Source organism: Platalea leucorodia, assembly GCF_965183815.1.
Source record: "Platalea leucorodia genome assembly, chromosome: 3".
Lineage (NCBI taxonomy): Eukaryota > Metazoa > Chordata > Aves > Pelecaniformes > Threskiornithidae > Platalea > Platalea leucorodia.
The window spans coordinates 32,176,831-32,197,934 of record NC_138825.1 but is presented as its reverse complement, the minus strand read 5'-3'; the positions used below and the strand labels follow the sequence as shown (position 1 = coordinate 32,197,934).

General features: G+C 41.9%; 1 protein-coding gene across 1 annotated transcript in view; it reads right to left on the bottom strand.

Annotated features, from left to right (window-relative positions):
* Positions 1–21,104, bottom strand: part of TTC7A (tetratricopeptide repeat domain 7A) — a gene marked incomplete at its 5' end in the record, with an annotated part of 175,886 nt that overhangs the window by 20,103 nt on the left and 134,679 nt on the right. Inside the window, one exon of the mRNA XM_082307008.1 lies at positions 14,420–14,622. Within this exon, the coding sequence (XP_082163134.1) occupies positions 14,420–14,622 (203 nt within the window). The remainder of the gene's footprint in view (positions 1–14,419; positions 14,623–21,104) is intronic.

The window sequence follows — 21,104 nt, the reverse complement described above, 5'->3', positions numbered from 1 at the left end:
TTCCCTGCTGTAGGCCACAGAGGATCCCAGAACCATTCCAGCAGCTTGCCTGTTTACAAACACTGAAAGCACAAAATCATGAGGTCACACCAGGGTCCCTCCTACCAAAGGTGTCTTACTCCAACAGCTTTCCAACGACTAGTGATTTCCCAACAGGCCTAACTCTGTCACATTTCTCTGCTTTTTTTCATGTTGCCTTGGGCAATAACATTCCTTACTGTCTACAACGAGGAAAAAAATACTGAACACTCCGTGGCTTTCTGTACAAAGGGCACTGTGGGTTACTGAAAAATTCAGAGTTGATAGCAAATCTCAGCATAACTCAGAGATGGCAGCTCTATGTTTTATTTAAGCACTGACCAAACTTCATCTTTTACTTATTCTGAGTGTAAAAGTCTTACTTGCTGTAAGTGATCATTATGTGTGATTCACCTCTGGCCCTTAACGACGCAGGTCTTGCTTGTCACTTCAGTGCCCCAGTCTCGCTGTAGCTTTAAAAGGAACTGCATTTGCTGAACAGTGACATCTTGCACTTGGGATGGAATAACCCCATGCAACTGTACAGGCTGGACACCAACTGTGGAGAAACAGCTCTGCAGAAAAGGACGTAGGGATGCTGGTGGACAACAACTGAGCACGAGTCAGCAGGGCACCCATGCAGTGCTGAAGGCTAATGACGTACTGCACTGCACTAAGTAATGCATCACAGCAGACAAGCAATTACGCCCTCCTATTTGGCATTTGTGAGACAGGATCTGGAGTGCTGTCACCAGTTTTGGGTTCCCCAGTACCAGAAAGATGGATGACAAACTGGAGAAGGGCAGGTGGAGGGCCACTGAGATGGCTGGAGGGACCATGATATTACGAAGAGTCAGAGAGGCACATTTATTCAGCTTTTCCTCTCCATGCTAAAGAGGTACCCGATTGCCATCTTCAGCTACTTTATGGGTGACTGGAAAAAAGATGGGACTAACCTTTTCTCAGAGGTGCTCAGTTGCAACAGATTAAGGTGCAGCAAGGGAAATTCTGGTTGATTAGTTATTATGAAAACATTCTTCACAGGGAGCAGCATCAGAACATGGACCCAGAGAGGCGACGGAATATCCGTCCTTGGAAATACTCAAAGCTCAGCTGGACACGGCCCTGAGCAACCTGCTCTATGTTTGAAGTTGGCCCTGCTGTGAGCAGGAGGTGGGACCAGATGACCTCCAGATGAAAGGTCCTTTCTCACCTAAATTCTTCTATGATTCTAATGTGCCTCATGACATGTGCGCTAAGATATTAAGTGCACTTAATATATCATCACTGGTGTCAGGTATCATCAACACTTTCATCACCTGGAACACTGCCGAGCTGACTCAAATACTGTACATCTTGTCTAAATACAATTAAAAAGGCACATGGCAGTTTCTGTGTATCTCAATTAGCCTTGTACCATACATGTTGACATTCAAAATTAGCTGACTTGGAGGCCTGTTCCCCACTCAATTCAGAGCTCAGATTGAGCTTGCCTGGTTTGTTGTAAAACTTACTAAGGCTCACAAAGTAAGGCCCTCCTTCAGAGTCACATTAACCACAATCTGAATTTTGGGGCAATCAAAGCAAAGCTCACACAGTACAAACCTAATGAATCAAACCCTAAAAGATTAATGTTCCTGAATAAAGCAGCAAACCTCACATAGAGCTCCACAGACCTGCCTCTTCTTTTATTGCTCTGCTCTTAGGATGTAAGAGGAGCAGCGGGCAGTGACATCTCTCCCACACTGACATCTATTATTGTAATGCTAAGTGCTAGCTCCTATCACCCCTGTAATCCTGTTTGGGAAGCTCTGCTACAGCATTTATGTTCTTATCTTTGTTTAGTCAATGCTGGCAAATAAAAGCATAAACAAATAATCTCCACTGTACGGCTTGGCACTACTGAGATGCTGCTATGTGTGTTCCAGTTGATTTTTATTTGCAGTCTCTTATGCTGGTGACAATCTTGGAAAGCAAATACAGCCCTGTGAGTGATGCAACCGTAAACCTGATGTTTTTATGAGCCTACTCTTTGTATTAAAATGAATGATGAACAGGTGAATGCAAGCAGTGAGAGAACTGGGCTAAATATGAAAACATCAATGCAGTAATTTCTCTGGAACAAGTCAGTGTAATTTCACCTCATTTCCTGCCTTAGGCCATGCACCGGATACTCAACTGCCTCATGTGCCTAATTTAAAGAGGTACGTGATCTAAACAAACATAGGCACCCACTTTAATTGCACAGTCTCCCTATATCTTCAGGGGAAGAACAGAGGTAGACTCTTCCACAAGGCAATGCAGAGCAGGAGCCTAACGAAAGGGGCTGCTCTGCACCAGCCCTGGAGAAGTCCCCCTCTCTGGGCAACAGGTGGAGTGACCAACTCATCTACCTGAGCTAAAGGCTGAGAACTAGGCAACGTGAATTTTCACCTACGACTTAGAAGCACTGAAAAAGGAATTGCCACCTCAGACTCTCAGAAGCGAAGAGGAAGTATAAAAGCCCATTGTTTTGTTTATTTCTTACAAAGCCGATGGCTATTATGTAAAGCACGACAGAAAAATTACTACCCACTCGACTTCCAAATATACTAGTAATGAGGACCGATTTAGGCAAACATTATATTCGACAATGCCAGTGAAGTGCATGACTCCAGAGAGCAACCGCACGACAGAGATGCTCAAGCCTGTTTCTGATTAAGCAGCTCCCAGTTGGTATGCTGCGCCCCACGACCGTCTCCAGTCTGTGCCCTTCCTGATGGAGGAAAGGCTTGGCTAACTACACTGGCCATAAATCTCCCCACTGAAAGGTGATTAGCTTGAAAATCCCCTGTTGTTCTGTCAGGAAGCCATACAGAAGAGTTGCAAATCCATTAAATTACATCTTGCAGATATGTATCTAAGGAGAATACATGGCATTTGGTGATATATGGAAACTACCATGTTATACCTTCAGACAGCTTATACGAGTATCTCTTTCCAAATTAACATTCTTGCCATCTGATTCTCATTAGACTCACTCAACTGTTCCATTAATCTTATATTTTTCCTCCCAAGGGACTACCATTGATTTTTTTGTCTTGCGCACACACAGGAAGGTCATACTGTTTCCTACAGGGTGGATTCATTCAATAAGGAACTACGCTATTAAACCTGACTTGACGTTATTGTCAATAGAGCTGAGCTGCCACAATGCTGCTTATTTTTAAGAAAATTTCAATGCAACTCTCCTGGGTCCAGCTACATCCATCATTCCACTCCACGATACACACAAGCCACTTGACAACTCATTAAAAATATATATAAAAAATGGAGGTCAGGGCTGTGTTCCAGGGAAGCCCTACTACCGTTCAAACTCCACATCTAATTTAAAAAATAATAAAACTCAAAATAATTGCAAAATGCTTCTGGGAATAGAAGTTCTTCAACAGAAAAAGGAGATAGGAAGGCAGGACTGCAGGTGGGCCTGCAAGACATTTTTAGCTGGACACTCTGGGTTTCAGGCCACATATGAGGACAGTATGAATTCAGTCACTGACGGGCTGGGCAGTGCAGCCTGCACGCTGGAACGGGCAAGCGCTGTTTTGGGTCTGGTTAAGTCCTACTTACAGGGACCTTTGGGGCTGCCCCCTCCCTTCCTTGTAAATTGATCCAGCTCCAGCATAAGACGGGTCAGATTGTTCTTCCCACATCTCGTCCTGGAAGGTTGCTCCAGAACCTCTCTGCACTGATGGCTGGGAACCCTCTTCAACCTCCAGTGCCAATTTATAGCAGATAAAGCTGCATCCTTTAGTTGATTCAGCTTTTCTCTCCCCACAGTGTTCACTATTTGTTTCCACACGTACCTGCAGAGAGCAAATGTACCCCTTCCCCGTCTTTGTTCTGCTACCCTGACAAGTCAAGCTCTCTCTTGCCCATCCCTGCTCTTGCCCATCCCTGACCATCACAGGCCGCTTGTTTTTTTTTTTTTTTTTTTTCCCCTTGCTCTTTTTCCAGCCGGGGCTTCTCTCTCTTGAGCATTTTCGCAAAAACATAGGCAAAAGTCATATTAGCAATGTTAAACAGCAGCTCATTGATAGACTGGAGCTTTTTAGAAGCATGGGGAAGGACAAGAGGAAAGAAGCAAGAGGAGTGTCTTCAACACATGAAAAATGCACTAGTTTAGATGTGGCAAAGAACAAACAGGAAACCTGTATTAAGCTCCTGCCTCGGGAGTCCGATTTTCCAAAGTGCTGAGGAGTTCCTCCCAATTTCTTGGCCCTGGATTGTTTCTTCTGTTGTTTTCAGACACTCCTCCAACACCACTGGAACAAGCTTCTGACCTAAGTGCACTTTCAGATTCTTTGTAGTGAATTTTACCTTTCTTGGATAAAATAGCAAATAAATAGCATTGAAAGAGCCTTCTGGGGCAAATCAAGGTTGGGCTCATCTCATGCAGAAATCTGCAAGACAGAGAGGGATGGAAAAGGAAGAAACAACCTGCTGAATGGCTAATGGAAGAGAAAATAAATGATTTTAACTGTCTCTGAGTGGTCAATGCTTTACCTCGGTATTTTATACCTTTACCTGTGCTTTTTGCTGTTTCTTCTATGTCCCTTTTAATTCTTTCCCCTCCCCTTCTCTCTTATACACCAATGTATCAACATTTGCCCGTTCTCCAAAAGTACTGGAGAAATGCAGTGTGTTGAACAGAAAAAAAATTGTGAGAAAAACTGTTGACAGCATATGGGGATTTCCCCACATTGAGGGAAAACTTACGGGGTGCGCTAAACTGTTTAAATGTTTTGTACTATTGTAGTCCAAAAATACCCTGCTGCAGACTAGGACTTAGCAAATTCACCCTTCCAGTGTTTTCTTGTACACTCCATATTAGGTAGACCTAAGAGTCCCAGAGTCTGTAGCTCTCCAAGCTGCATCACAGAAGACGTCACTGGTCTTCTTTTGGGTTGCTAGAATCTCCTGTTGACTGTCACTATTACTTACTTAATTAAGATTAAAAAAAAAAAAAAAAGGCACTTTGTTCAAGGTTGCTCCATTTTTGGAAAGTCTTGTAATGACTGTCTACTCGAATGCTTTTTCTACCTTTAGGTCTGTCATCTCTCTCTTAAAAATCCAACCCCCTTCTCACCAGGGGAAACTGCAGAACTGTACTGGTACAAACACTGAATTTGCAGAGCAGAAGGATACATTCACTGTCAGAGAAAGGAAGCGCCCTCCCTCCCCCCCTGCAAAAAGCTATTTTTTGCAGGCGTTGTCATATCTTATCCCCAGGAAGAGGGCTGTGCTAGAAAGTCCTCAGATCCACATTTGCTTCTGTTTACTCTGTCCTTCACAGCACCGCTGTAACAATTCATCAGTACAACCGAGCACAAGGCACAGCACACAGGCAAGGCAGGCTCCGCTAATGAAAACAAATCCGTGCCAGAGGAAGAAATAGTTCGCAGATCTGTCTCTTAAATCCCACTCCCACCGCAATAATGTTTTCATCACTACTTACATTTATGGACATGGGGGTAGTCAGAGCTGTGAAGCACATCATTTGTGCTGAACAGTTGCAGTACTTTGACCGAAATAATCTGTGGTCCAAAAGCCCAAATGAATAAAGCACCACAGCAATCAAGACATATAATTAGAATAAACAAGATTTTGTGCTTACGGAGCGCCTGTCACCTGAAATTAATTATATTAATAATATATAAGATATTAATTAAGCTCCACAAACCCCAGATGAAGTAGATTAGTAGCTTCATCCCTGTTGTACAGAGGTTTAGAGTGAAGTATGACACAGTGACAGCTGAAAGTGCAGCGGAGCGGGCCGTGCCAGGATGGCAGGAGCCCCAGCTCCACCTCCTCTCCAGCCCTCTTCAGCGAATTGCCTTCCATGGAAAACGACTGAGTTGCAGTTCTTCGCCCTCTGGAAGAGGAAGGACCCACCCTGCTGCAGAACAGTAGCGAAGCCCTAGCCTGAAGCGTTTTGATAAATACCATGAAACGGTGCTTCCTTTGGGAGGAGACACCAGGAGCTCGCTCGCTTTCATACATTTGCTTTGGGTGCTCCATCTCGCTTTCTAAAACGCCGAGTGATCGCCTCTGCATCCACCCCCCCCCCCGCAAACAGTCCTAGTAACACGGCTCCTGGCTCCTCAGGTTTGGAGGACACAGCGTACGTAATATCTTAAGTACTTTCATCTGTGATGCTGTTTTTTTTTTATTTTTCTATTTCCATGCATTTTCCTGTATTATAACTCAGAAGCCACACCAACCTAGGATTACACAGACACAATGTAATTAAAAGCTATAGTCGATACACATATCAAAACCTTAAAACCTTAAAATAACCCTCTCTTGAAGCAGGTTTTACATACAGAAAATCTGGATAATAAATATAAATAAATAAACACATCTGATACCATCCAAAAATATTCAAAGTAATAAACTCAATGTGTATATGTATTTAAGAAAAAAACTTTTAAAGACAGTGTTACTAGTAAAGCTTCAATTGTTTTGTATGCCAAAGAACAGTTAGAAATTAATTTTGCTGTCATTATCTACTGAAATTCAAGTTCTTATGGCAGCAATTTCTTAAAGATTCCCTTTAAGTATATAAGTAGTAGCTGTGATAATGAAAAATATTCTCAGTATCACAAAAGTAGTACAACTGTCCACTTAATCAAAATTACCCAGTCCCTAACTCTGCTTATCACCTTTGCCAAAACAAGAGCAGGGAACATCAAATGCAGTTAGGAAGAAATATCTTCAGAACAGATAAAAACAGGTCGCTCATCGACTCTCTAGAAACAATTACCCACCTAATTACACTTAGGACAAATGCACAGTTTTCCTAACTACAGGGGGATGCATTTTAATTGTGATGTTCAATTCTCTGCACACAGATATAAAAAACGGAGCAAGAAGTGTCACTAGAAAATGGAAACAGACCACGGCATACTTATCTACCAAACAGCAAACAAACTGGATAAACTACAGACATAAAGCAGCTCCAGATGATAAATAACTCTATTAACATGAAAACTATGCTCTTTTGTTCCCACATTTAAGCACAGAAATCATTCTAACTTCAGCTTTCAAGGTAAAAATGCTTTTAATTAGGGTCTTAGCTACCTTACAAGACATACAGACCTTGGTACGATGCAGCTATGATAATTTACCCATGCTGAGAATCTGCCCCATGATTTATATGATTACTTCATGGCAGCATGAAACAAATCCCCAAGGAAGTAACGCATGTCATCCTTAAAAATATTAAGCAATCAAGCCATGTTTTTATTATGTGAATGGATGCCTTTGAAAACAAGGATGCATGCACCATACTGTGAGGTAAAATGAAATAAATGAACAGAAATAATTCATTTCCATGTTCCAATCAGTGGAAACTGTAGTCTTCAAATTATCCTGATGCTACCAAATGCGAGTCTGGAGACAATAGGTTGACTCTTCTACTAAAATGAACATGAAATTGCATCCGAAGTACACAATGAAGGCCAAATTAAACAGTCCAAGACTCTTTGTAAAGGCTCTTTCTTTTTATTCAGCCCTTGCATCCAACTGAACAATTAAGAGCAGAAGATTCAAATAAAGCATCATATAGTTTTTAAACACTCAAATCTAATCAAAAGCAATGTATTTATCTTCAGCAAAAGGAACATAATCTATACAAAAACCTGTTCTCAACCAAGCTCTTCAGCTTCTAGCATTACCAGCAGAGAGAAATTTGTGTTCCACCAGCTAAAAGGGTGTCTCTGGCCAGCAGAATGAAGACTATATATCAAAGACCAGAACTGCATGCTTGCTGGCTGTGTTGTATTCACAGACCGGGACACTGACACCTGTGCAAGGACCCGAGGCAACACCCTTACACTGCTCACTGCTACTATAAATGACCATGCATTCATTAGAGATGCTGACCGTTCAGGGAAAAACCTAGCCCCTACAGGCACGAGGAGATGGAAACAGAGCTGTGATAACGAGATCAGGTTAATACAAAACATTTGAAATAGAACATTGTATTTGTATGAAAATGTATACAGGTAATAATTAAATGAGTAGAAGAACAGGGGACAGTCAGTTTTTTTTAACAGTCTACAACACTGCCTTTACAGCTAAGCTAAGTTTTTATATGTGCATTATTTGCTCTAGCCTTCTCATCTTAAAAAGAACTGTAAGAAGTTCAGAGAGAGGCAAGGGCAACAATGCAAGGAATGGGACTGGTTCAGTGATAGATATCTATAAAATCGGTAATGGAAGGGGGGATGAAAAAGTATCAGTGGTGTGTTATGCCTTCCAAAATAAGAACAAGGTGCATCAGTGTGGCTGGGAAGAGCTGCATCACGAACATACAGAATTTGGCAGTTCTTTGTACAGGAGAAAGCAGTCCTGCGGGTCTCCTTGCCAAAGAGTACTGTGAATGCTGAAGGCTAACACAGGCTCAACACAAGTTCACAAAGGAGAAATCTACCGTGAATTACTAAGCGAGTAGAATCTACATCTACTTCAGGATGTCCCCGAGCTAAGTCATAACCTGAGAAGTACCATATACACCTGCCCTGCTCTCATTCTTTCCTAGGCACCTCCTCATGCTGCTGTTGGAGAGAAGGACTAGTTGAACCTCCAATCTGACCCAGTACAGTCATGCAACTGTTACGTTTCGTACCTACTTGCAGAAAAAATTCCTGGTATTAGCTTCCAATTCACTTTGGGGGGATGACTGGATGGAAAGCAACTTTGCAGAAAAGGACCTGATGGACAACAAGCTGGCCATGAGCCAGCGATGTGCCCTTGCAGCAAAGGCAGCTAACAGTATCCTGGGCTGCACTAGGAGGAGTGTTGCCAGAAGGTCGAGGGAGGTGATCCTTGCCTTCTACTCAGCACTGGTGAGGCCACACCTGGAGCACTGTGTCCAGTTCTGGGGTTCCCGGTACAAGGAGGACATGGACATACTGGAGAGAGTCCAACAAAGGGCCACTGAGATCATTAAGAGGTGACTGGATGGGCACAAACTGAAATACAAGCAATTCCATTTACACATGAGAAAAAGCTTTGTTTATTGTAAGGGTGATCTAACAGTGGAATAGGTTGCCCAGAGAAGTTGTGGAGTCTCCACCCTTGGAGATATTCAAACCCCAGTTGGACATGGTCCTGGGTACCCTGCTCTAGCAGGGGGTTGGACTACATAATCTCCTGAGACCCCTTCCAACCTCAACCATTCTGTGACTCTGCCATGTGGCTGATACCTCCCAAACTGCGTTTACCATAGCAACTTCTCCAAAAAATAACCAGGCCTTCCCGTGGAAAGGCCAAAAATCGACACTAATCTCAGAAAACAAGGGTCACAAAACAGCCTACAGTCAATTTATTGGCCCAGCTTAGGCGACAAACTCAGGTGAATGGGAAGCTTGTTTTTCCAACTTCAGTTGGAGGTTACTGTAAAGCCCTTCTGCATGGCTGCCAATCTTATGTTTTGCGGCGCAGATGACAGTCTCTCTAAGAAACAGCAGAACTCTCATGATTAGCACAACCGGTGTTACCCGTATATTCTGTTTGACTTGATTATAGAACAAATCAAATACATTTTCACTAGATTATGTTTTCCACCCATTTATGTGGTCACAACAGAACACAGAAATACATTATGAAGACTACTTTCCATTTTAACCTGCACAAAAACTCACCAAACAAAACCTAATATATACTTCACTTTGTTTTGCTATCAAGCATAGGGATGAGGCAGTGCAGACAGCTACATAGCATTCTGATAACAACCTTATCATCCTTGCCCCAGCCTTCAAGAGAAGTGAGGAATCGTTACAATCTTCCACTGCAATCAATAAGACCAAAGTATGAGTCAAGCAAATTTTTTTTCCTTTGTTTTGACGGTATTTTTTTGTTGTTTTCGTTAAATCTGGCACAGCGAGGGTGCCTATTTCCTTCCCTTTTAAATACATGATTCTCTTTCTTCTTCCCTGAACTAAAACATGTTGAGAATTGCTCTAACTTGACAAAGTGCTATGTGAGATGCATGCTGGGCAGCAGTCTTCTGAATATCTCAGAATGTTTTTAGTTTATCTTGCAATATTACATAGGGAGCTTTAGGACTCAAATCCAACATGTTGGCACTGATTTTCTCCTCTGAATCAAAAGGGAGAGTGGTACCGAATGCACTGTGGCTGGGAACTAGCAAATTTCAACGTCTTTCTCTAGTGACATGCAGGTAGGTGAATTAGTGTATCACTTTACAAGGAGGCGTCATCTGCCCCGGCTTATGTTCTATTTCGTGACTCGGTTGGGCATATATCAGTTTTGTTATCACCATCCCAAAGCTGTGTATATCATGATGTTATATAACCAAATTTGGTACATACTGAAAGAAGTAAGCTGTAGTTATTTGGTTTAGAAATGTGCTGTCAGAGATTAGCATCTGGCATGGCTGACTAGTCACAGTGTAAGACAAGGGGATATGGGCTAAGCTCTTGTTTCTGGACCAGTGAAGCTATCTACTCAGCGGAAACTCCATCGGCCCCCCTGGGAGGGAGAAGTGCTCTATGATCTTTGCAGGCAGGTCCCAGAAGGAGCCTGTGAAAGGGAAGAAGAAAAGAACAGGGCTGTTCTAATAAAGGGAGGGAAGACAGAAACGTGTGAGACAGAATGAGGAGAAATGTGGAAAAAAACCCCTAGCAAGTCATATTTCCTGAAGAGAGCTGTGGTCTTACAGTATGTACGGTTTCTAAGGGCCACGCCAAGCTAGTTGTTTCTGACAGCAAACAGTTATTCAACCAAAGGAGTTGCTCCACACCTCGCCAGGAGTACTTTGGTACATAAGTATGCTCCCAATAGCCCCAAAACCTGATTCTATGTGTTTTTTCCAAATGAAAACAGAACTCCTCAACAAATGTGCTTCCTTAGATTAGGTATTAGCCAGCAGTATTTACTTTGTAAAAGCCATTGGTGGATTCTTAATACAGGCTTAAGGATTCTGTGACATCTCTTTCAAACTGCTAGCAAGAAGCAGCACAGCTATGTGGTATTTTCAATGTGCCTGTGGTTTCCTAACCACAGTATCGGACACTAACAGCCCCTGCGATGAAGCAGAGCGTGCTGCCCACCTCATCAGATGCAGCCAGCACTGCAGTCCTGCTGTATGGTGCTGCTCTTCCGTGCAGCAGCGTGCTTTATATGGAAAGCACGCTGATTTGACAGCTATTGTAAACACCCTACAGTCACAGTAAAACACAGCCATTTTCAGCCACGCAGAGAAAGAGCTTGTGTTTATTATGGTGGTGACTCTGCCCTGTGTAAAAGTGAAGTTATTGACACTCGATGGACTCATTCATTGCTAGATCTGTACCCTTCATTTAAAGTCAGCAACACTCTTCAGGTTGGAATTTTCCAAATATAATTTTGACAACCCAGTTCTGAGAGCCCAGGGGAAGAGACATGACTACTTTGCTAATTGATGCTAATACACCAAGGAGAACTGGCACTGTCTACAGCAGAGTTTTTCCCTTAAAGTGGACTAGGTCAGATGGATGGCAATTGCACTAAGTCAAACAGTAATTCTCATAACCAGACCCCCTTCCCTAAATTACTACACATCCGCAACAGTATTACTACAGTGGGAAAACTATGTACTCAAATGTTTGGGAAGACCAGCACTGAAACAGCATGTGTGAATTTAATTTCAGCTGCCTGTGTGTATGTCTTGCATAGTTTCAAGCCACTTGGAACTAGTTGATAATCTAGTTTGGCCTCTTGCATAACCCACGACATACATTTCCCTCTGGTAGGGGACTGAACATACTGTGCTCAAGAACTTGTATTTGTAAAAACAGTACAGCCAGTACTTGGCTAATACATACATTTCAGAAAGGCATCCAGTCTTGTTCCGATGGCCTCGAGGAGATGCAGAATTTACCACTTGTTACATTATATTCTCAATTGCATAAACCCAGTCTTAGGTTCTCTGTGGGGACACTGTCTCATTCAGTACACGGGACAAAATCACTTAGCTAGCAGCCATTCAATATTTAATTTTTGCCCTTTTTATTTGATGCATAGCCCTAAAAGCCTTGTTTACTGCACATCATTCCAGCTCTGTTCTGAAGGCAGAATGATTAATTTCTTCACAGGCTTTTCTATAGTGCTCATCAGATGCTTCTAATTTGCTGTGTGCAATTTCCTAGCTTTTGGAAAAGCGTACAAAGGAATGCCATTATGTGGCATCCTAGAACTACTGCCATGATTCATATCAGCAGGGATAGACCAGACCTTTGCTATCTTAGCTAACAGGTGTAAACCACAGGCTGCCAGCACGGCAATGCTAAAGGAGATGAGGCACATGCTGAAGCAAGTGATTTTCACTGATACTTGCTGGCACCAGGATGGGAATATTCAGAATTTTAAGGAGGCTGAAGGCTATGGAACCTGTACTCTTACAGGTTCATGCTCCTTTGTCTCTCTCATAAGACTGACCCCTTTAATTCATCCTTTCCAACATGCCCATCCCTCAACCCATGTGTCTTGGCCTGGTTCCTTAACCCAGTCTCATTCTTCTAATCTATCCAGTCTTATCCAGTGTTATCTGTCTTATCTTATTTTCTATCTATCCTTATTTCTCTCACTTTGTTACTGAGTTTCTCTTTCCTCTTCCCTGCTTGCTTATGGACTGAGTCTCTGCCCGCAAATTCCCCATCTCACCATCTTTTTCACCTCTCCTAAATTTTACTTCCATCCCTTGACTACGAGATGATGGAGCTTACTGGGGTTTGAGGGGAATGAGCATTCACAGACTCCTTAGATGTTTCAGAAATGCGTATCTACTAAGCATATATAAGATGTGTTTAAAGGTTGTAACTCAGATAACGTAGAAAGGATTTTCTTAGGGAAGGTAAAAAGCACATTAATATGTTACAAAGGCTACCCATTCCTGACAAAACCTGGAGACAATAAAGCACAGAAAATAAGATGTCACAGAAGCCTTTAAGGTCTCTTCTTTAGCCTCATTTTCAGAAACAGTTAAGCCATGTTGGGTGACATTTTCCAAAGTAAACTAGGCCAGAGCAGATGTGCATCTCAGAATTTTTTTTATTCCAAATGACTATAGTTTCAGAAAATTGCAAGCAACTGAAATGGGAAGACACAGTATGTGGTTCTGCCCAAAAAATAAGACAAAAATGAAAGCTATTAGTATCGTGTTGGCATCTAACATGATGGCTGCTCTGATATCAGTGACTTGTCTGAAATCATGACACTAACTGAGCAAAGAATGTCATTCCATCTTGCCAGGTTTTTACCGACTGATTTTGTAAAGGTTGGATGACAGCAACAAAGTAGTATTATTGCCCCATATAAGCCCAATATGTCCATAGCTGTTTTGTAACCTTCTCCTGACATATGCACCAGCTATTCATTTGCGGGTTTTGCACTGAACATTCATTATTACCAAATATCTCATCCCTTGCCTGTAGGTTCTAGTACTTTCTCTCAATTATAACTTCACTTTATGTTTGTCCTCTTGTGCACTGATACCCCTTCAGTTTTGGAGTTGCCTGCAAACCTCATCAGGACCATATTTATGCCAGGAAATACAAATCTGCTAGCAAAGACACAAAGCGGTCACATGGACACAGAATTCCTGTAAAAATTAAATTAGTCAAGAAAGACTTCTAAAACCCCAGGGAGACCTAGTAAGGGCTACAGCTAACAAGACACATCATTGATGAAATATGATTAACTGTTCTGATTTCATAAGAGAAGTGTGTTTTGGTCTTCTGCAAAGCTCCCTGTAGTATTATTAGTATTACTATTATTATTATGCTCTAGGCCCTGTGTCTGTAAATAAGTTTTATTTGGGTATGGTGCAACAGAAAAAATATTTGCTGGATAGGAGTGTTACCAAAAAACCCCACAAATGTGCAGTCACTGCCCCTACACAAGGTTGGAGCTAAGCCGCAGCTTAAGACAGTAACACATAGTTTACCTCCATTTGAGTAGACACAAGACTCCAGGCCAAGGTTTACAAACCCCATATGTATCTATATTCAATAGTTATTTAGTTCAGATCTTTCAAACATCAGTGTACTGCTTATTTAAAATGCATAACAGTTAGTAGGAAAAGCAGCAAAGACAAAGCAGTGAATTGACTTCCAAAACCATCAGCCTTTGTCAATTAAAATATTTACTTTTGACACAAGTCCTAATTAGTTAAAAACATTCAATCCAGTCTTAAAATAGAGGTTCAAGCTACCCAATTTATTCTTGGAACAGTCACTTGCTCTCAGGATTAGGAAGACAATGGCATCCAGAGCAAGCATGAGCCCTCTCCCCTCTTATTACAGTTAATCAGGAACATAAATACTATAATGGAGCTGAGCCCCTGCAAACTCACCAGGCTGTGCATAATTTCCACTCCAGCTGGATTCACTGTGAGCGCTTCATCATACAATTGCTTAGCCTCCTCCAAATTGCCTTTCATCTCTGCAAGCCTCCCACGCATGTACAGTACAGCATGAGATGTGGGGAAAAGACTAGCTGCCTCCTGGATACAAAAGCCTGCTTCTTTGAGATGCTGTTGTTCCATGAAGAGTTCAGCTAAAAACAAAACAAAACAAAAAAACCCCCTTCCATTAGTTGAAATAAATCGGAGACCTTTCTTCACATTAATTGCGTATCATCTCCCTTAAGCATATTAAAACACGAGGCCATGATCCCGCACAGTGCTTACTACCATGGTTAGTGTTTACTATCACAAGTGGATTCACTGAATGGATCTTTTTTTAATGCTAAGGGCTCTATACAGATGTTCATGGACATCTTTAGGTGTTGTCCTGACAGGGTGGCCTTAAAGATTCCTCCATCAGGAATGTAAACCGTGGTGAACTGAGCCCTAAGGAAACAGGGCTGGTAGCCACTTGGAGCCATCATATGTATTTCCAAATAATTGGGGGAAAAAAAGAACAGAATAAGCTATCACTGTCTACTGAGAACTTTAAACATGTCAGAGTAATAGGATACATCTGACTGAGCTGGACATTAGATAACTTATTTAAAAGAGTATTTCTACATTTTAAAAGGTGATTAAAAGTGTTTCTCTCGGCTTATTTTTCTAGTTTATGAGATAGCTGTCTCTTAACTTTTCAGAGACTATTACAATCAAAAGGCTTTTATTGTAGAGACTTATTTATATTGTGTATTCACACATTTACCTCCTCATACATACTCTACAGAAAAACAATAGGGAGCTCTTGGAAGAGACTGCTCAGTCATTTACTTTCTTCAACTATCAGCAACTATCTTAGTGGTTTTCTTAGGAAAAAAAAAAGTAACAGGCATACTGTCAATTTGTTAATGAAATAATTTATCTTGTTAAACATAAATTTCATAACATATCTCATGGTCAAACTTTAACATTTCTCAGGATTTGGACTAGATAACCATTGGACTAGATGATTGTTGTGTTGGACTAGATGACCATTGTAGGTCCCTTCCAGCTGAAATAGTCTATTCTAATTCTAGATTTATTATGCATTAAATCCTTGCACAAAAGGCTTCAAAAGTGATATTCAGTTTTCACTGCCACACATAACTGTAAAGGGAAACTATGTTTTTAGATAGAGATATATATACGTATGCACATATGTATATAAAATAATTCTCTCTCTTCATACAGCAGCCATTGCTCTTTGGCCCATAACCTGTTTGCGTTCTATACATTATCACTGCAAAAGCTCAAAGTCTCTTTTTTTTTTTTTTTTTTTTTTTTTTTTTAACTGATATGGTAATGCAGTAAGTATTGACAGTTCAAGAGTCCAATTTGAAATTACTAATTCAGGCTCCGGATTTATATAAATAATTCTGAAACTGGACACAACCTTAAATACCCTGACTTTCAAAGGCAGTGAATATTCTCAGAAAGTCTCTGTGAGGGGGTAAATTAGCCTGAAAATTCCTCTTAAATAGCTTTGAAACTCTGCCAGTTTCAAAATGCTGGGAGACTCAGATGACTGTGGGGACTTGGCATGCTGACATGGAGCTTGCTGGGTAGAGGTGAGCAGGAGAGCATCTCAAAGGCAGTCCTGCCCGACCATGGGAAGGCTCCTCCTTGGCCTATCTGACATGAGACTGGGACCACAAATAGCACTTGTATTGGCACACTGGAAACAACTGTGTACTGAGATGACAGCATGGCTGAACACCCTTCCACTTATGAAGTGGTCCTTCTAGAAGAAGAAGGGTGAGACAGCGTTGAGAAAATGCTCGAATATTTCTTAGCCATCCCTAGGCTGTGCTACAGATAAATGTCATTCTCCAAGGCTGTCAACATGAGCAAAACATTAGTTCCTTGGTGCTATATTCTTAAAGAGTGACTCATATACATTTCTCTCTGGTTAATCATAAAATTTCAGCATGCATCCCTTCCCTTGGCTCCAAGAGGCTGCAGCTACCTATAGTAACAGAAAGCAAGGCCATGTACCTTGTCAAGCTGAGTATGTGAGCAGCCTTATTCAAAAGTTTGTGGGAGGACAGTATTTTACTTGCACTTCCCAAGGAACAGAGTATTTTCCTGCCAAGCGCTGCATAGCAGCTGATGCCTTGCATGTGAGGCAATAATGAGGATGGGGATGTGCAAAGTGACAATTCACAGCCTGAAGATAAACACTTCATTTGCAAAGTTAGCACAAACTTAGTGGCACAAAAGAAGGGGTGAAATCCTGGCACTGTTTGAAGTCAGCAGAAGTTCTGGATACTGCCATATTAAAAGCTCTATTAGCAACTAACAGCCTAATGTGACTTGTTTCATTTCAGAAAAGAATCGGGAGCAAGGGGGTTTAGATGTGAAATCACGCACAGCCAGTGTTTCAATGCATACAAAATGGAGAGTACTTATTCTTGCTTTCAACAGTGCCTGTAAATCTTCTTCAGTAATAACAATTATTTAGAGGAAGTGCAGCAACACAGAATCTAAATAAGATCTACAAATTGTATTTTATGGTATGGTAATGTAACATATTAAAGTTCAGTCCATTTCTTTGCAGGCTCAATAGTCAATAAAAAAAGATTTAATGGTGTGGGAGGCCTAATTTGCATAAAAAAAGAGAGAGGTGCCTTTGGGTTACGAAAGGAAAGGAGTGCACCCACCCAGCTAAAAATAGACATTAAGGGAAATCGTTTAGGCCTACATTAAAATGTGTTTTCTGTAAACTCATTTTTCACTTCTGTTACATACTCATTTTATTTACAGATTAACAAGATACACTTACGCAACATGGAATAAAACCACAGCTAGAGGCAGAAATCAAAACCAAAAAACAAGGACTCATTAAATTTATCATGGTAATACTCCTGCCTCCTCAATGGTACTGAAAGTACTGAAACACCTGCCTTTGGGTTACCTGGGTTAGCAGCTTCCTGTCCACTGGATTATTCAGTGTATCTCCTTGTATCACCTAATCATGCTGTAAATAAACATCTAACCAAACTAGCAGCCCTTGCGAGGAAGTTCTGTTACAGAGACATGGCACCCAATTCCACTCCAAAGCAAGAGGGGTATCTCCTCAGGCTGACACGGGCGCAGAAGATCTGTAATTCTTATCCTGTGAAAGGTTCAATGCTTCAGGGAAACCATTTATGAACCTCCAATTGTTGGACTACATAATTCTTGGTACCGACATTCTTCGCAGCTTTGAATCTAAAGGCCGTGTTTGCACACTTCCTTGCTCTCTCTCACTTAGCACCATCTTCATAAAAAACAAATTTATGTTCTGTTTTGAACTAAGTATCACCAAAGGCTCTCTGAATGCTACTGAGCAAAGAGAGATGATCATCCTGGATGTACCACCTTCTGTATTAGCCTCTCTGAAGTAATGCTAGAAACTCTTGAGTGTTGAATGATTATTAGGAAATATTTCAGCATTTTTACCTATAGGTAGGGGCTGAGAAAGTGCACTGCATGGATGGGCGAAGACAAGATGAATCGTGCACTGTCTCCTTTCACTCACTAATTGAAGCTTGAGCCTGCACCCACTGCGACCACCAGCAGCTATCCAGCTGACTCCAAGGTCCAGCCTAGCATGATTCATTTCTTTCTCATATCCACCTTATGCTTCCCATCTGTGCTCTCTTGCAGTACTGTCCACCCTACTCTGCTGTTCTTCCAAACAACTGTCATCTCCTCTTGTGGCTATGGCCTCCTTTGCCTCAACTTGCAACTAGACTTCCACTGATAAACCAGTCTTAATGGGCCCAGTCCCTGAGAGCAGCATGCATCTCCACTCAGATTATCATTAGCTCCTAATATGAGCTCCTCATTCTTCCAGCTGTTTCTGCTAGCGTTCAAGCTCATCTACAGTGAAGATCCTTAATAAAGTGAGAATCACCAGAAGCATATCATCCGCTCGTTCTCCAAAGACCAGTAACAAATGCATGGACCAAGAGCATTTCCCAGAACACTGACAAAGCTGGGTCTCCTGCAGTCAGGCTCCTTTTTTCATCTCCAGGATAAATTATTTGACAGAGCTCTTTAAGGGAGTCCATCAGAGGATTAACAACAGTGTAATCTAGTCATAGCTGCATCACAGTGCTAGTCTGAGGAACAGAGTTGCCTGCCGTCACCTTGAACACTGACTCTATTTCCCATTTCTTAAGTGTTTCAAAGCAGTGTCAAGACTGTGCTTGTCACCACAGAAGCAGCCACAACTGTAATTCTAGGCAAAAAATCAAACAGATTTAAAATGTATTTCTGTGATGTGAACAACCCAAGAGTTAAAATTTCATTCCTTGAGAATCACGTTCGGTGTTATCCAAGACGCAGCACTTAACTCCCACAAGCAGACTGCTCCACATCACTTGGTTATGTGTGCCTGCCAGATGTAAAGCACTAGTCTACTCTCATCCACCCCAGCAATGCTACTGCATAGCGACACAGCCAGCGCAATGCAGCCAGATGACCAGCAGGATGGTACAGTGGGGAGCAGCCCTTCACACTTTAAGAAAGTGAGAGCACCTGTGAGGATGTGTAGGGAGGTGATTTCTGTTCCACATCACCTGCCTTCAGGAGCTATTAATGCTTGTTACTGCAGCAGCCCTTAGCCAGCTGGAAAGACCCACTCCTCTGAGACAGCTCTGTGCTCAGCAATGAATACAGAGTTATTACCGTGACAAAGGTTCCCCCCGCTGCCTTTCCTTTCTAGCAGGTGATGCTTAGTCATTGTTCCATATTATGACACCACCCTACACGCAGTAGCTTGACAATTCATGGGCAGATTAGATGGAAGATTCCTCAAGCCGTATCCTGACTGCAATAATTTCATTTGATGCAAACCTTTGGTACAAAAATGAAGGAGAACAGAACCTGCCACGTGTTCCCATCCACCTGAGCTCAGCTGCTTGCTCTTTTGAATGAGGCAACAGATGTACATCCTCAAAGGCTATCTTTGCAAGCAAACTGGTAGTTAACTGGAGTCCAGGGACCTGCTTTAAATTTCCAAGCTTCGGGTCTCACAGGGGCTGAAATGGCCACTAAGCTTATTTACAAATGCAACATTAGAGTGAAAATTTCTGGAAGCAACACTGAACTATCACAAGCTACCTTCTATACTAAATGGCGCAGTCAAAACATGACTTGAAATACTACAAGATAGCTGGTTCCTTTATGTGAAGCGGGGCCCTGCTCACTGGTGAGGAAACAGCTCTTTCCCAGCTGGGAGAAGCAAGCCACCATCTTCTAGGCAATAAGGCCACCACTGATAAGGGTGACATAAAAATGCTTCTGTTGGAAGGGCACCTTTTGGGTTTTCTTGTATCCTCTCTCAAAACACGTATTACTGGCTCCAGTCAATGAAAGGACTTCTAAGACTTCATATTCCCTCCCAGTCAAGTATAAATTCCTATTTTCTGTCTCTGGTATGAATAAATGTCCTGCTTCCTTCTTCATGACTGTGTACACTTTATCACTTGCCCAAAAGTTACTGAGCAGTTGAGGAAATGCTAGTATTCGGTACCCTCTGTCGTTCTGTGTGTACCACTGGCACTGCAACAGGTTTCGCTCCATCTCTTGGCAAAGGATCTACAGACTGCTTAACAAAGAGCATTACTAGCTGCTGCCTGTATCCTTCACAAGTGAGTGTTCACACGCGTGAATGTTTGCATGTCCCAGATTTCGAGAAATGGCATGTGCTCTTTGAAGACTGCCCATGCCAACGGATTATCAGTACACAAAGTTTCACATCCTGCTCCAGCAATGAAAAATATCCAGAAGCCTCAGGAATGGGGGAAGCAATCCAAAATGCCCAGTACTGATATAAGGCCAAGACTCCTTTTCACTTTTTGAATTCATTGTTGATAGAAAATAAAATAAACCAAGCTGGAGAGCGTAGATCAAAACCTAGTATCCCCCTGAGGACATTCAGATGAAGAGAAATGGGGAATTTGGTGATACTTAGCCTGCACTAGAAAAGCCTAGGGCAGAGCTTGCTAAACCAGGAGGCTTAGCAGAACCACTGCTGGCTTCTTAACTTCACCAGTAATATTTCAAAGGGGATCAAACCAGCTCGCTTTACCATTTCTATCTCCAATGTGAAGTGTTCCTAATCCCTCCTAGTAAGCAAGCACCACAGGGCAGCCATCTTAGCAGTATACCTTTATTCCCCTCAGTAACAGCTGTGTAATAAAGGACTCCCTCCTGCTCCCCCTCACCAGGCTCCAGCTTTTCACACTGCTTTGTGTCACTGTAGAGAGCCACAAAATTCAGCAGTGCCAACAAAATTCAAAAACTCAAGCAGTAAATGGGAATGTGCTAAATTTGAAATTCTAAAATTTGAAAGCACTTTTTAAAAAAACAAAAAAGAAAGAAAAATATTATAATTTCTTCAACAATCAGTGCTGCATCATGGGACAGTGTGTGATCTATTCTGGCAATGTCAGTAAAGATGTCTCCCAAACCCGATAAACACCTTTAATATCAGAGCTAATAACTTGAGGGGGCTTAGGATCGCTAAAAGCTTCAGGAAGGAAGAGCATTTAACTACCCGTGTGCAAGCTGTGCAAATAGAAGCCGAGCTGGGTGAGCTGCGGGG